Below are 15,664 nucleotides of genomic sequence, written 5' to 3'. Positions count from 1 at the left end.
TTTCGTTTATTTGCTGCGGCTCAACTCTAAATCAGGACAACCAAGTCGAAAAACAACTGCGTGTGGTCTGTGTATCCACAGAGAGAAATATAAACATGGGTCACACAGAGTGCCAAATCTCACATTTTTCTTGGAGACAATCTATGATGGATCGACCAGTTGACATGTGGTCAATAGTAATCTGCCACATACAAAAGGTTCCACAATCGTTCCGAAAATGTAAGGTCTTCAGACAGGCCTCTCTGAGTCAGAAACTAACGCAGATAACACTACCATTTACTTATCAAAATGTAAAGAGACAGCATTGTGATTTAAAGAAGACACAATGTAATTTTTTTAAATGTACAATCTGTAAAATACACGTTTCTTTTGTTGAAAGGAAAGGGTTAGAAGAAAGGGTTGGAAAGGGTTAAAACACAGTTTAAAATGTTTATGCACATACGGTTCAGTACTAGAGTCAATTCCAAATCTATTCTCTCAGGATTGAGAAATATTGGTGGAAGAAAACAGCAAAAGAAAAGGCCATCTTCCCCCCCGACTGTTCTGTTCTGTTCCGCTCTGCAGATTTCAAATCCCCCCCTGGTTCCTGCAAGGAGCACGGACCCAAATCCCCCCCTGGTTCCTGCAAGGAGCACGGACCCAAATCCCCCCCTGGTTCCTGCAAGGAGCACGGACCCAAATCCCCCCCTGGTTCCTGCAAGGAGCACGGACCCAAATCCCCCCCTGGTTCCTGCAAGGGGCACGGACCCAAATCCCCCCCTGGTTCCTGCAAGGGGCACGGACCCAAATCCCCCCCTGGTTCCTGCAAGGGGCACGGACCCAAATCCCCCCCTGGTTCCTGCAAGGGGCACGGACCCTCACCACAACACTGCTTTTGGATTCCACTCACAAGCCTCATGATTTCATTAGCCTGAGTTGCCCGGGACAAAACATCCTTTCCTCCAACCCCCTCCCTCACTTCTGTTTTACAGCTCAGACATATACAAGCCTGGTTATATACATGTCTAATATCCACTTGGATCCGGGCAAATACACCCAGCCTTGCTCTTCTTTATCTATTACCTGTGACCTTCACAGCCTTTCATCACACACAGGTCCTGATGACTTTACACAGGGACTTTCATGGTATGGCAAACTTTGCAGTGAGAATATTGGCCCAAGTAATTAACCTTCCCACATATTGAACAGCATCGTCTTAAGTTTCCATAATTAATTCGGCAGCTTACACTTTTACAGCTTTCCTCTTTTACACGCCCCATTACCCACATCTATGGTAACCATGGTCCCCACATATATGTCAAATCGGCGGCGAAATTACAGCCGGCCGTCTCATCATAACACAGGGCATATAATCCTGAAGGTTCCAGCTTCTTGGAGGTAACAGAAAAAAAGAGGGGTGCATCTACAACACCACAAAACATCCACGACACCACAAAACACTGAACATCCACAACACCACAAAACACTGAACATCCACGACACCACAAAACATCCACAACACCACAAAACACTGAACATCCACAACACAACCACGACACCACAAAACACTGAACATCCACAACACCACAAAACACTGAACATCCACAACACCACAAAACACTGAACATCCACAACACCACAAAACACTGAACACATCCACAACACCACAAAACATCCACAACACCACAAAAGTCTGAACATCCACGACGAGTCAGTCCCGATATCAAGCCCCTGTACTGCGTTGAAACCATCTCCATCTCCAACCAACCAATGTGAACCTGCAACCTCTTGATCTGCAGTCAAATTCTCTAACCACTGAGCTATACCCCTCAGCAGTGCTGTGCTAGAGAACAGGGAACACAGAAATACTTGGACAACCTTGGAATTTAAACTCTTATGTTGGTCTGTATGTTCAGGAATAGAAATACTCTTATTTCAGGAAGATGAGTGTTTTTGTAGGGTGTGCAAACCCTAACATGTGCAGGTACGTTAAGAACTGCAGAAAAGGCACACTTCCCAAGGACAGTCCTTCATCAGCACCAGCTATTCTGATCAAAGCTCGTAAGATAGTCAATTGAAAAAGGTGCTCAAGCATGGGAAGCTCTTTTCCAGGAAGATACTTCCGTAACATGACATCCAGCTCTTCAATACAGGGAAATATAGTGTCCCAGTCGCCTGGGCTCATCAGAGGGGCTCTCCAGAGCATCACTACCGTCGTGTTGGAAGGCATTTCCCCTGTTAGGATCACAGTCCCGACACGACAGGCAGGACACAGCACACGCGTCTCCCCTTGATTCTGACTGCCTTCCTGCATTGATGGGAGAATATATTTGAGATAGATGACATGTTAACAGAATCATTTCACGGTTCAGTGCCCCCCCCCCCACTGTGATTTATCGTGGAGTCGCCCAGCCAAAGGTCCCAATTCACACGATTTATGGACCCGGGCCAAATATCTATTTTGATTCGAAAGAGAGACCCAAGCCTCAATAGCGTTGGCTTGTAACACGTGTCTAATTCTATTCAAACCTTTAAGTCGGTCAAAGAGAAGAAAAGGTGATAAAAGAGATGTATGACTAGCGTTATGTAGATGCATATTAGCCTTGCTATCATGGCCTAGGCTAGATGTCAGCTGAGGATCCTTGCAGTTGCATCTCTAAAGCAGTTTCATTTACGGAACTGTACTCGATACACTTTTTAAGGGTTGTTTTGTGTCCAACAGTCTATCAGAAGTAGTCATGACTGCCTCGGAATTAACCTTTGCAGACTTTGAAAGTCCATCTCGTTCTTTTACAACCCACTGGTATTGTTGAGCCCTTTCAAAGGGATGTACATCCCTCCAGTCTTTCTCTGCCTCTCTCTCTCTCTCTCTCTCTCTCCACACAGAGAAGAATGTTGCCGTCCTCTCTGTGATTTGGGAGCCCCTCAGGTTGAGCCAGACAGCCACTGAGAATCCTTCCTCAGATACAATCCATGCGACCGGTCCTAAATTCACATCAGAATGTAGTTGTGACCAAAAGCTGTGATGACACCCATAGATTCCTGCTCGACAAGGCCAAGGCCTGCCTGCCTGTCTCCCAGCTGGCTCATGGGGGGGGGGGGGGGCATTGTGACGGGAGGCAGCTGACAGGCTCATCTCAATGTGAATGGAGCTAATCACCGATGCAAATTGCAATCAGGGGGGGCCACATCCTCACCTAACAGTTAGATAATTGCACGATTGTGCTGATAACCAAAGGTCAGCCACTTGTACCATCAAGGCATTCAAATAATCTTTAATCAAAAAGGACGTCTGCATTGGAGGATATTGTCCGATTAAATACGCGTAAAATCAAGAGAGCGTTGTTCTTAATGATGTGGAGTTCTGCAGTAAGGACTTTCAAGATAAAGAACAAGGGAACCACTATATACATATATACTCCATAAAACTGTATAACTGTTTTATACATTTACATGTATATGTGTGTGTGATTCTACATAAAAAAAAAAAAAACTTGGGTGCATTTCGTAAAAATGTTCAGTGTAGCCTTCTCAGACAGAGAGACAAGGAAAGAGAGATCTGGAGAGATTCACACTTAAGGATTCCCTCACTATCCCCCCATCTGAAATGAGGGCCGGTCGTGTAGCGAGCGTGCGGCCTCAGGGAGAGCCCAGTCAGCCGTGTGCAGAGGGCGCCCCCTGGTGCCTCACCGTGGGATCTTGAAGAGGGCTTTGACGGGGTGCATCTCCGACAGCGGGGGGTCCCCGTCGGCCAACTCGATGGCCGTGATGCCCAGCGACCACACGTCGCAGCGGGCGTCGTACGAGTAGTCGTACTGCTGCTCGCAGGCGATGACCTGGAACAGAGAGCGCGGACGTGAGCAGGTGGCACGGCGCTCTGACCACTCAGAGGAGGGGAGGGGGGGAGGAGGAGGGGGGAGGAGGAGGGGGGAGGAGGGGGGAGGGGAGGGGAGGAGGAGGAGGGGGGAGGAGGAGGGGAGGAGGCTGCCCTGCGACAGTGCTTGTAACCTACTGTTTTTGTACATAATCTCTCAGTGATAGCGGGGAGCTGGGAAAGAATAATCCCTCTGCAATGCAACACAGAAGACAGTTTCTTCTCTGCTCCAGCTTTGCTTCCTCCCCCCACAAAAGGAACATAAATACTTGAATGAAACGAAACACACAGAGAGAGAGAGAGAGAGAGAGAGACAAAGGACGCCTTGCTGGAGCAGGGAACGGCGGGTCAGAGAAGTTGTCTTTGGTGCGCTCGTCCTTCCCTCACCGTCAGTAACCATTACCCACACCAGGATTTACAGCTGGCTTTATTCTAATTGGCCCTGAGGACCCCCTCCTACCAGCACAATCATCGCGCCTCATTTCTGCCAAACAGTAATCTGGGGCCGGCCCAGACTCCCAGCTATTAACCTTGAGGAGACCTCCAGAGCAGGACGTGCACAATGGAACAACAGGAGGAGGAGGAGGAGGAGGGGAGGAGGGGATAGAGAGAACAGCACAGCCACAAACCTAGACCAGTCTGTCTTTCAACAGCTCATAAAACACATCTACTGATGCTCGTATAACCCAACGGCCATGTCAATGACCATTAACATGTTGAAGAGTCTTTCATATTACCATTTGGCGGGGACAGGGGGGGGGAGACAGGGGACAGGGGGAGGGGGGGACAGGGGGAGGGGGACAGGGGACAGGGGGAGGGGGACAGGGGGGGGGACAGGGGACAGGGGGGGGGACAGGGGGAGGGGGACAGGGGACAGGGGGAGGGGGACAGGGGGGGGGGGACAGGGGACAGGGGGAGGGGGGGGACAGGGGACAGGGGGAGGGGGACAGGGGACAGGGGGAGGGGGACAGGGGGAGGGGGACAGGGGGGGGGGACAGGGGGAGGGGGACAGGGGGGGGGGGACAGGGGGAGGGGGACAGGGGGGGGGGGGGGGGACAGGGGGAGGGGGACAGGGGGGGGGGGGACAGGGGACAGGGGGACAGGGGGGGGGGGGGGACAGGGGGAGGGGGACAGGGGGGGGGGGGAGGGGGACAGGGGGGGGGGACAGGGGGGGGGGGGACAGGGGACAGGGGGAGGGGGACAGGGGGGGGGGGACATGGGACAGGGGGAGGGGGACAGGGGACGGGAGGGGGGGTGGGGTTAGAGGGACGCAGCAGGCTAGCAGACTGACCTCCGGCGCCATCCAGAACGGTGTGCCGACGGACGTGTTCCTCCGCAGGCGCGCACTGGTCAGCTGGGCGGACACACCTGGGCAGAGTTTAGCATCGTTAACACAAGCCCCTGCATTCAAACGAGCATCCGGGCTTGTAAGGAACATCGAGACTGTATATCACATTGACGAGAAATGACAACTGCGTGTTTGTAATTATATACTAAGCAGCGTTGGGTTTGTGTGAATATGGTAATCAATCAATAAAAAAAACTGCCATTTCCATTTCCTGTGGCAACCTGCCATACCGTGATAACTATTGGCAATAATAGTCTCAAATTAAGTGGGACAGATTTTTATCAGCAGGGGTCTGTTTCATCTGTAACACATAGAGGATCGCAACATGCCCGAGGGAGACTGGAAGCTATTTACTAGAACAGCTTTCTTTTTTATATGCAAAGGATCAAATAATGCAATTCAAATGAGCAATAATAGCCTTAGGTTAAGGCTCTGGCCCATGAATTACACAGATGCTACACAGAGTGAGGAACTCAGATCGTCTGAATAAAGAAGGTGATTGTCCGTGTGTTTGGGTTGGTCTGATGCTTTGTCGATGATGCCACGGGATTTTTTGCGGGTAAATAAAATGTGTTAAACTGTTCACAACAACAGATGAGTCATCTGTCAAACAAAAACCCGCACAAAACAGACAACGCTAAAGATACTGTCAATGCGCTCCCTTTGGCATATTTCTGGAAACTATAATTGGGCTAAATTGCCCCTCAAGAGCAAAACAAAGGCTGTTACCAAAGTCAACGAGTTTGACTCCTCCCCTGTTTGTCAGAAGGATGTTGTTTCCTTTGACGTCACGATGGATGATCCTGTTGTTGTGTAAATGCTGCAGGCCCTGTCAGGGAGGGGGGAGCACGGGGGGCTTGATAAACACCAGCAGCCCCTCTTCAACGAGAGTGATCAATATCATTTAAATGCACTTCAAATAAATCAGTTCACTGTCATGCATATCAAAGGACGCCCCCTGCCCTGGTCGTAGCTGGGTAAACCCCCCACAGACCGCTGTGGAAGAACCACACCCCTCCCCTCCACACCCCTCCACACCCCTCCACACCACACCCCTCCATACCACACCCCTCCACACCACACCACACCCCTCCACACCACACCCCTCCATACCACACCCCTCCACACCACACCCCTCCATACCACACCCCTCCACACCACACCACACCCCTCCACACCACACCCCTCCATACCACACTCCTCCACACCACACCACACCCCTCCACACCACACCCCTCCATACCACACCCCTCCATACCACACCCCTCCACACCCCTCCACACCACACCCCTCCATACCACACCCCTCCACACCCCTCCACACCACACCCCGCCATACCACACCCCTCCACACCACACCCCTCCACACCCCTCCACACCACACCCCTCCATACCACACCCCTCCATACCACACCCCTCCACACCACACCACACCACACCCCTCCATACCACACCCCTCCATACCACACCCCTCCACACCACACCCCTCCACACCACACCCCTCCATACCACACCCCTCCACACCACACCCCTCCATACCACACCCCTCCACACCACACCCCTCTATACCACACCACACCACATCCCTCCATACCACACCCCTCCACACCACACCCCTCCACACCCCTCCACACCACATCCCTCCACACCACACCCCTCCACACCACACCCCTCCATACCACACCCCTCCACACCACACCCCTTCACACCACACCCCTCCATACCACACCCCTCCACACCCCACCCCTCCATACCACACCCCTCCACACCACATCCCTCCATACCACACCCCTCCACACCACACCCCTCCAAACCACACCACTCCACACCACATCCCTCCATACCACACCCCTCCACACCACACCCCTCCACACCACACCCCTCCACACCACACCCCTTCACACCACACCCCTCCATACCACACCCCTCCACACCACACCCCTCCATACCATACCCCTCCATACCACACCCCTCCACACCACACCCCTCCATACCACACCCCTCCACACCACATCCCTCCATACCACACCCCTCCACACCACACCCCTCACTACTAACCCATCCCATTCCCCGCCCACCCCACATTAGCAGCGTGGTGGAGGCCCGTCTTACGGAGAGGGCGCCGAATAAGATGTATGCGATAACGGGCTCCTGCAGTCTCTGGCCTCGCATGAGCAGGCCCTTGATGAGCTCGGTGACAGAGCCACCATTGCACAGCTGGGACAAAGAGAGGGGGAGAGACAGAGAGACAGAGATGGAGAGACAGAGACATGGAGAGACAGAGACAGAGAGATGGAGAGAGAGACAGAGAGAGAGAGAGAGAGAGAGAGGATGGAGGGAGAGGAGGAAACAACAGTAAGTCATCCATTACTCACTGTGTGGATTATGATTCATGACCTGAGCTATCTCAGCTTCCCCTCCAGTCAGGCCTCTCTCTCCTCTCCCTCGTCCGGGTCATGTTTCCATGATGGGATTGAGATATCTGCAGGGAACCTTCCAGACCCTCGCAGCTCAACGCTGGGTCTTGATCAGAGTCATCTACAGTAAATCTGTTGTTTCTGTGACACAGAGGCTGCTCTGACATCACGCAGCAACAGTCGTAACCGAGGATGGATCAGGCGTGTTTAGACTGGATCTGAGTCCGTGTGCAGAAATGTGTGAGGTGACACGGACTGGGTGGGCGGTGATAAGGTCCCGCAGCACGTTCCGGCATCAACACGTTTGACAAACACATTTTATAGACTAAGTTATGCCTTTAACAGCAGCCACATGTAGTATATAAACCCATGTACGATGAATTGCTGTACATGTGTTTACCATGCTACTTCACTGTGGGGCCTTGTGACAGGTGCTATACAGTTCTGTCCAATGAAAGACCTTCAGATGAGCTCACCTCCAGAACCAACCAGAGCTGCCCCCCGGAGATGTCGTCGGACTTGTAGAACATGCCGTAGAACTTGACCACGTTGGGGTGGTTGGACAGGGTGCGCAGGATGTTGTACTCCGCCTCGATCTCTTCGTCCACATCCTTCCACAAAGGAGGCCCCAGTTAGCCCACATCACGTTATGTACAAGGCTGCGCTAGAGCACCATCACACAGACTCTCTAGGAAGCGTAGCTTCACACAGAGTACCCCTCTGGTGTCTCCTGTAGCTCTAAGCGGAGGAGGTTGATCTGGAGGTGAATAAACTGCAACATGGAGACCTTTGATCAGGGCAGAGACCTAATAAACACAGAGAGAGACTCCGGCTCTGACTCTGGTTCTGAAGGAGCGTCTCTTTATCAGTTTAAATCTCAGGGGAGGTGAAGAGAAACAGTCAGAGAGGCAGAATTCTTCTTCCTGGATGTGTGAGCGATAGTGTCAGCAGTCTAATCAAGGAGAGGGATGAGGGAGGAGGCAGATACATCTTCATGGGCAGGCAGGGAGGGAGGGAGGCAGGCAGGGAGAGAGGAGGCAGTCAGGCAGGGAGGCAGGGAGGGAGGGAGGCAGGGAGAGAGGAGGCAGGCAGGCAGGGAGGCAGGGAGGGAGGCAGGGAGGGAGGCAGGCAGGGAGGGAGGCAGGGAGGGAGGCAGGGAGAGAGGAGGCAGGCAGGCAGGGAGGCAGGGAAGGAAGGAAGGGAAGGAGGGAGAGAGGGGCAGTCAGGCAGGCAGGGAGGCAGGGAGGCAGGGAGGGAGGGAGGCGGCCAGGCAGGGAGGCAGAGAAGCAGACCATCAGTAAGGCAGGTAGACAGTTAGACAGACAGGCAGGTAAGCCGGCAGGCAGGCAGGCAGTAGCAGAGCCAGGAGGAGGATTTCACACACAGAGGAAACACTCCTCTTCAGCCTCCAAACACAACATGGCCCCTCAGCAGGGGCCGTGTGGGCGCCCAGCACAGATCGCCAGGGAGGCGGAGCGAAGCTGAAGGAGGCGGAGGTCTCTGGCAGCTAGCTGTACATCTCTGGGTTGATGTGACAGGGAAATAAGAGGAAAGGAGGGTGCACTGACTGGTAAGGATGAGCGGGGGGAATGCGAGAGGATGACATGGAAATAAACTTGACAAGAGGATGGAGACAGCTGAGAAACGTAGGCCACCGTGTACCAGAAACAGGAAACCCATAAGCTTTTAAAACAGTCGAGGAGGAAGGAGATGGAAAGGGAAAGTCAGATGACCACTTACTCTGTTTGTATGGCTGGAATACTGAGACAAGCCCAAAAATTGGTAAAGAAAAACAAAAATGATTTCCTTTATTCATACGTTTGATTCTGACCTTTTTTGTCATAGATCTGCAATGACATTTCATCAGGAAAAAAGGAAATGTCACTTGCCAGACCCGCAGCAATCGTGCTCTCAGGGTCAGCATGATTCATCATAGTTGTATTTTCTCCAGACTTACGTTGATCGGGTCCAGGACTTTGACAGCGGCCTGACTGCCATCCTTCTTGTTGGTCACCCGGTACACCTTTCCATAGGTCCCCTTCCCGATGGTCTCCACGATATCCCAGGCTCCAGACGGATCGGCCAGCTTCTCCAGACCCATCATGCTGGCCTTGTAAGGGTACAGTCCATACAGCGACCGCCTAGAGGTTCCACAACCAACACGAACACCTCAGCTGAGAGGAGCCCAGAAGGAACTGCACAGCAACCCAGGCTAACCACCCCAGACGGAGCGCTGCACCCGACAGCCCCAACAACACGATTAAACACGACAACACGTGTTCAAATGATACCTTCCATCCACTGTTGTTTGTGAGATGGGTTTTAAAACGATTTCAGCAGCGCAATCTTTTGTAATCTGAGTGCAAAGTTTACAGAAACTAAGTTCAATGTTAATCCCTCCCAATGCTTCTACCCTCTGAGGAAATCTTTTCTAATCAAGGAGCACAGCGTGGCCTCCCCACTGCACACAGGTGTTACCTCATGACAGCCAGCAACACTGTTAGCCTGTTACGACCACAGGGTTACAGCCAACCACCCACTGATGTTACGTGCATACCGTTACAGCCTGTCCCAGCCAACCACAGGGTTACAGTCATCCACAGTGTTGAAGCCAACCACAAACAAAAACACATTCTCTACCTACGGAAAATAATATACTGCCCCTACATACTCGTGCTCACTGGCACTGCGTTTGCCAAGGGAGCCCCTTAACGCCTTAACGGGTTTAACACGCTGTTAGAGAAAGCTAACACCAGCCGGGTGACTGGACGCCTCTTACTTACACTGAGACTGTTATTTTGTCCCGACTCATCAAAGCATCGGACGGAACACTCTAATGAGCGAAGACCAGCACAACAAGAGCGCAGACACTCGCTTCAAACCTGCCGACAGACAACAAGGAGAATCCCCCCCCCCGCCCACCCCGCCCCGCCCACCCCCCCGCCCGCCCCACCCCCGCGCACTGAGTTAGTCTTCTCAGCGGGGCCCCACAGCGCGCTGAGAACATCGCAATCTCCTCAGGATCAGATGGATTTACCTGGGATTAACTCGACAAGCGCGGCCCTCCAACCGCTGAACCCAAACCACCCTCACGCAACCACCAACATCCTGACTGCAGTGCGCTGATCCCATGTGCAGCATACACAAGTCAGCGTAAGTGAAACCATTACCATGAGGATTAGTGCTACACCAAAACACCTCACATTAATCACAACAGGCTCTATAAAGTCACGTGTCTTCTATAGATCACTGATTCAAACAGGTGACAGCGTATATGTACGAGTGGCATAACATGATGTATTAAGAAATCATATTTACATGCTCTGAACAAATGTATGTTTTGGGCTGTCCGAGTGATGGATGTGTGCGTGGACGCGCGCGCGTGTGTGTGTGTGTGGACGTTTTTCAAACGGTTTGTCATCGAAGTGTCACGCCTCACGTTGTGACCCTGAAGGAGACAGCTGGAGAGGGGGGAAAAGGCCTTTACTTTGGAGCGCAGGTTGATATGAAAAATGTAAACCACGTTTAAACCACGGAGGCTGTCTGTCCCTGGCGGGGCGTGTGGGTGTATTGATGAGCTGCATGTTGAGGGATGGCGTGACACCCTGGACGGACGCCTTAATGACCGCTAGGAGACTTCTGAACACACAGCAGCACAGCAGTGATGACGGATGTCCTTCACTGCGCCCTTTGTCACAAAGCGAAGGGACTCAGAAGCTTTGCGGGGACGTCTGAGCGTGCAACACGGGGAGAGGACGTCTGAGCGTGCAACACGGGGAGAGGACGTCTGAGCGTGCAACACGGGGAGAGGACGTCAGAGGGTGCAACACGGGGAGAGGACGTCTGAGCGTGCAGCACGGGGAGAGGACGTCTGAGCGTGCAGCACGGGGAGAGGACGTCTGAAGGTGCAACACGGGGAGAGGACGTCTGAGGGTGCAACACGGCGAGAGGACGTCTGAGCGTGCAGCACGGGGAGAGGACGTCTGAGCGTGCAGCACGGGGAGAGGACGTCCACAGATCTCACTCGCAGTCTGTCTTCACACAAACACAACGTTATCGCTGATCAACCGGCCTGGTGCCATTCCAACACCACGGTGAACAGCGCATGCCTTGCGCATACAAGATTAAAAAGGCTGCTTTAATAGCATCCATTACAGTCACTGCCGTTTCCATTGTACACACGGTGCATTGAACGTGTTGCTATGAGGCTTGTTGCCCGGGCGTCTAAGACGACCTATTGTAACAAGTGGCTCATATTCCACAGAAGCAGCTGTGCCCCAAGACAAGCTGCCAGCATCATGTCCCCATTCAGCAATATCAACTTGCTCCCGAACAGTATCTAACAAGCTCAAGAGTTCACTAGCACGGCTTAAAATAGCATCTTGCTGATGGCAAAACTATTATTTTTACAAACCATTTAATGAGCTTTATGAAAGCTTAAAATGTGCCATTTAAAAGTTCAGACTACAACGCACAAAACAGTACATGAATAATCAGGTTGCCTGGCAACATTTTCTTGTCTTCATGATTGTCAAGAAAGACATAAAAATCAGCCAATATGGTCATGTAACATAAAAAGCCCTGCTATAAAACAGTTATAAAGTCAGTGAGCTACATTAAAAAAAAATTTTTTAACAAAGGTAGTTATTTGCATGTGCATTTTCAGTAAAGCGATAAAATGCCAGATCATCATAAAATGTCATAAAACTTAAAAACGTATGCATACCTGTGTCTGATTAATGATGTTAAGTCAAGTTCTGCAGAAAGTGTGTGTGTGTGTCCTTGTGTCTCAGTCTGTGGCTTGTGCCCACTAACATATCCCTGGCTAAATCATGCAAATCAGCCACAATTAATTATTAATTCAGTAGTAATCTGCAATGCGATCTAGTGTTAAATATTCAGGGGCCAGATGTATCCAGTCATAAAGGTGGAAGTTATGAAGACTCGTGTTACATGCTGGTAACCAGGAAGTCCAGGATAGTTACAGGGTCACATGACCCCTGCACGCCCCCTCTTTGTAAATAATCTGCGCCCTGACCAGATGTTATATTCTCCACCTCACCATCTACGACCTGACACTTAAGAAACTGTGAACAGAACTACATATTCACGTGTTCATGTAGCATTGTGAAGCATACTCAAGAGTGTGTGTTGCAATGTGATGTTGTGTTACAATGTACCAAAATGCTACAGGGGCATAGCTATAAAAACACAACCCTATTTTGCCGTAACACCAGTCCCAGCAGTCATGTTGCCAGGCACTCAAACCCCTGGCCAATCCTCAACATGATACACCATCACAGAGAAACATTCATGTTTTCCGTTTCAAACAGATAACTGTCAGTAGGCTAGACTAGATTTCAATTTCAATTCCAAAGCTTATTAAAAGACATCAAAACTAAACACAGCATGCTCTCATTCAGAAGATGTTGTCAAACTTTTACTGCAACCAAGAGACAGCACAATTATGTCCAGTGACTGTGATACAGGCTGCCTCTAATCACACAAGGATGGAAGCCTTCAATTGTTTTGGCTCAGGGATACACTGACTGGAGGACAGGAAGGGAAAGAGAGAGAGGGAGGGCGAAGGCGAGAGAGAGAGATAGAGGAGAAGAGAGGGAGAGAGAGAGGGAGGGCGAAGGCGAGAGAGAGAGAGAGAGAGGAGAAGAGAGGGAGAGAGAGGGAGGGAGTAGAGAAGGCGAGAGAGAGAGATAGAGGAGAAGAGAGGGAGAGAGAGAGAGGGAGGGCGAAGGCGAGAGAGAGAGAGAGAGAGAGGAGAAGAGAGGGAGAGAGAGAGAGGGAGGGAGTAGAGAAGGCGAGAGAGCGAGAGCGAGCGAGAGACAGAGAGCGTGAGTGAAAGAAAGACAGAGAGAGCGAGATCCCTAAGAACTGGACACCGGCGTAGCTTGATGAGCAGGCTCAGGTTCCTCATTGTCTGCTGCAACACTGTGTCAACATGCCACACACGATCCTGTGACCTCACTGCTATGTGTACACACAAACTCATCAGGAGTTATTCAGTGCAATTGTAGAAAATGTGTACACAGACACACGGTACGTTTTACTGGCGTAAAGGCCAACATGGATGTCTTATATATGTGCATTGTGAGAGTCAGATGGCTGAGCGGTTAGGGAGTCGGGCTAGTAATCAGAAGGTTGCCAGTTCAATTCCCGGCCATGCCAAATGACGTTGTGTCCTTGGGCAAGGCACTTCACCCTACTTGCCTCGGGGGGAATGTCCCTGTACTTACTGTAAGTCGCTCTGGATAAGAGCGTCTGCTAAATGACTAAATGTAAATGTCTATCGAATGATCCCCAACACATGGGGCGGAAGCTACACCTCACAGCTACAGCAACCGTGTCAGAGCAGAAATAGGAGCCAGGAGACCTTGACTCTTGTTAGTGCGCTGTGCATCATTCTGTCCAGCCGGTGAGGTGGGCCGAGCCTGGGAGAGCACCATGGCACTTTCCAGACCACGAGGCATACTGTCTGGCAACAGGTCGTTAGCATTTGACACCAGAACCAGTGTTGCAAAAGGTAAAAGTGGTTAATCTAATTTTCTGCTTCCGTCTAACTCTCTCTCTCCCTCTCTCTCCCTCACTCTCTCCCTCTCTCTCACACCACACACTTGATAGGCTACTACAGCATCTTAGTAACTACCAAGCCACCACACTTTACTGTGGTAAAAAAAAAACTCAGTTCCTTAGCTATAATCCCTGTTAAGGGGATATGAGAAGGCTTTACAGTAAATCCTTCATCCTCAAAGTCAAATCATAAGACCACATACTGAAGATGTCCTCTATCTCAGCCTCAATGGTAGAGAGAGAGAGGGAGAGAAAGAAAGAGAGAGTAGAGAGAGAGGGAGAGAGGCGAGAAAGAGAGAGATACAGGGACCTCACACACTTAGGAGCAAAGGGAAGGATGAGCTTAAGGTGTATTTAGAAATTGAGACCAACGTACTGCCCATTTTTCCTACAATTTGCGTTGTACTATTTAGGGGGATTTTGAGGATAATTTGGCCCTGATACCATATGTACAAAACATCTATGTGATATGTACAGGCGAATGCTACAGATAGTAGGATTCACGGTATCTGGTCCTATCTCTCACCAGATCCTGCCATGGAGGTGGAAAAACTCTTTTGCCTTGAGGTGATTTTCGTCTGTGTTTCCAAGACCCCTGAGTATTGAGTAAAAACAGCGCACCTAATTATTGGCGATACAAATACATAATTACATTAAAATGAATGAGAGAAAAAACCTGTCGCAGTTTTAGCAATCCATTCACTCAGTATCAGTCTCTATTTATGGCGACCACGTTACGTAAAAAAAATGTAGGTAAATTAAAAACTTAAAATACAAACATGTTTAGAGCTACTTGAGACAAGTACAGCTATTGTATATTATTAATCCACAGGGGTGTGCGAAGGCCTCATCCAAGATCTAGATTATAGGCAGTGAGGCCTGGGTGATTTAAGATAATTGGTCATGCAGGTGAAATAAAAACATTGTCAGGGTACTGTGGCTCCATCTAGCTAACTTTGGCCTAGGCAACACCTACAATGAGTTTATAACTGTCACTTCATTGTATAGAATCTAAAACACAATCTGAAGGAACAAGGGTTTAACTGGATGACTTTCGATGACTTTTGATGCCACAAAATAATACTTTTTAAGAAACATCTCGAAGGCACAAGCAAAATGAAGAATGACAGTCGGCTAGATTGGATATGCCTACCCTGCCGTTGCTGCCCCTGTGTTTCCATTAGTGATTCCTGCAAACAGAACAGAGACAAAGGTACACATAATAACTTTGACGACTTTTCTGTTGACATTCCCACAACTGTACGCCTACACCAAGCATCACTCGTCTCCATCACAAATTGATGACTCAACCTGCGGCGCATTTCTCCTTAGATTGCTGTTACTGTACCTCTAAACCTACACACTTTCAAGGTACTCAATGTAATATACAGTCAAATGATTTGTCAATCAATATAAATGTATTCTGTGTAGCTTACCTTCCATGGCGACATATCCGAACAGA

At 50.4% G+C, this 15,664-nt stretch overlaps 1 protein-coding gene across 1 annotated transcript in view; it reads right to left on the bottom strand.

Moving 5' to 3' along the window:
* myo3b (myosin IIIB) overlaps nt 1–10,429 on the bottom strand; it is a 63,967-nt gene extending 53,538 nt beyond the window's left edge. Inside the window, exons 1-7 of the mRNA XM_067257773.1 lie at nt 10,401–10,429; nt 9,575–9,758; nt 8,094–8,228; nt 7,313–7,417; nt 5,931–6,030; nt 5,145–5,221; nt 3,670–3,815 (exon numbers count right to left, since the gene is read on the bottom strand). Coding sequence (XP_067113874.1) covers nt 3,670–3,815; nt 5,145–5,221; nt 5,931–6,030; nt 7,313–7,417; nt 8,094–8,228; nt 9,575–9,758; nt 10,401–10,429 — 776 coding nt within the window. The remainder of the gene's footprint in view (nt 1–3,669; nt 3,816–5,144; nt 5,222–5,930; nt 6,031–7,312; nt 7,418–8,093; nt 8,229–9,574; nt 9,759–10,400) is intronic.
* Nucleotides 10,430–15,664: the final 5,235 nt, after the last annotated feature.

This window comes from Osmerus mordax, chromosome 2 (assembly GCF_038355195.1).
Source record: "Osmerus mordax isolate fOsmMor3 chromosome 2, fOsmMor3.pri, whole genome shotgun sequence".
NCBI classification, from domain to species: Eukaryota; Metazoa; Chordata; class Actinopteri; order Osmeriformes; family Osmeridae; genus Osmerus; species Osmerus mordax.
Note: the sequence above shows the minus strand (reverse complement) of the source record. Positions and strands in the feature narration are given on the sequence as shown.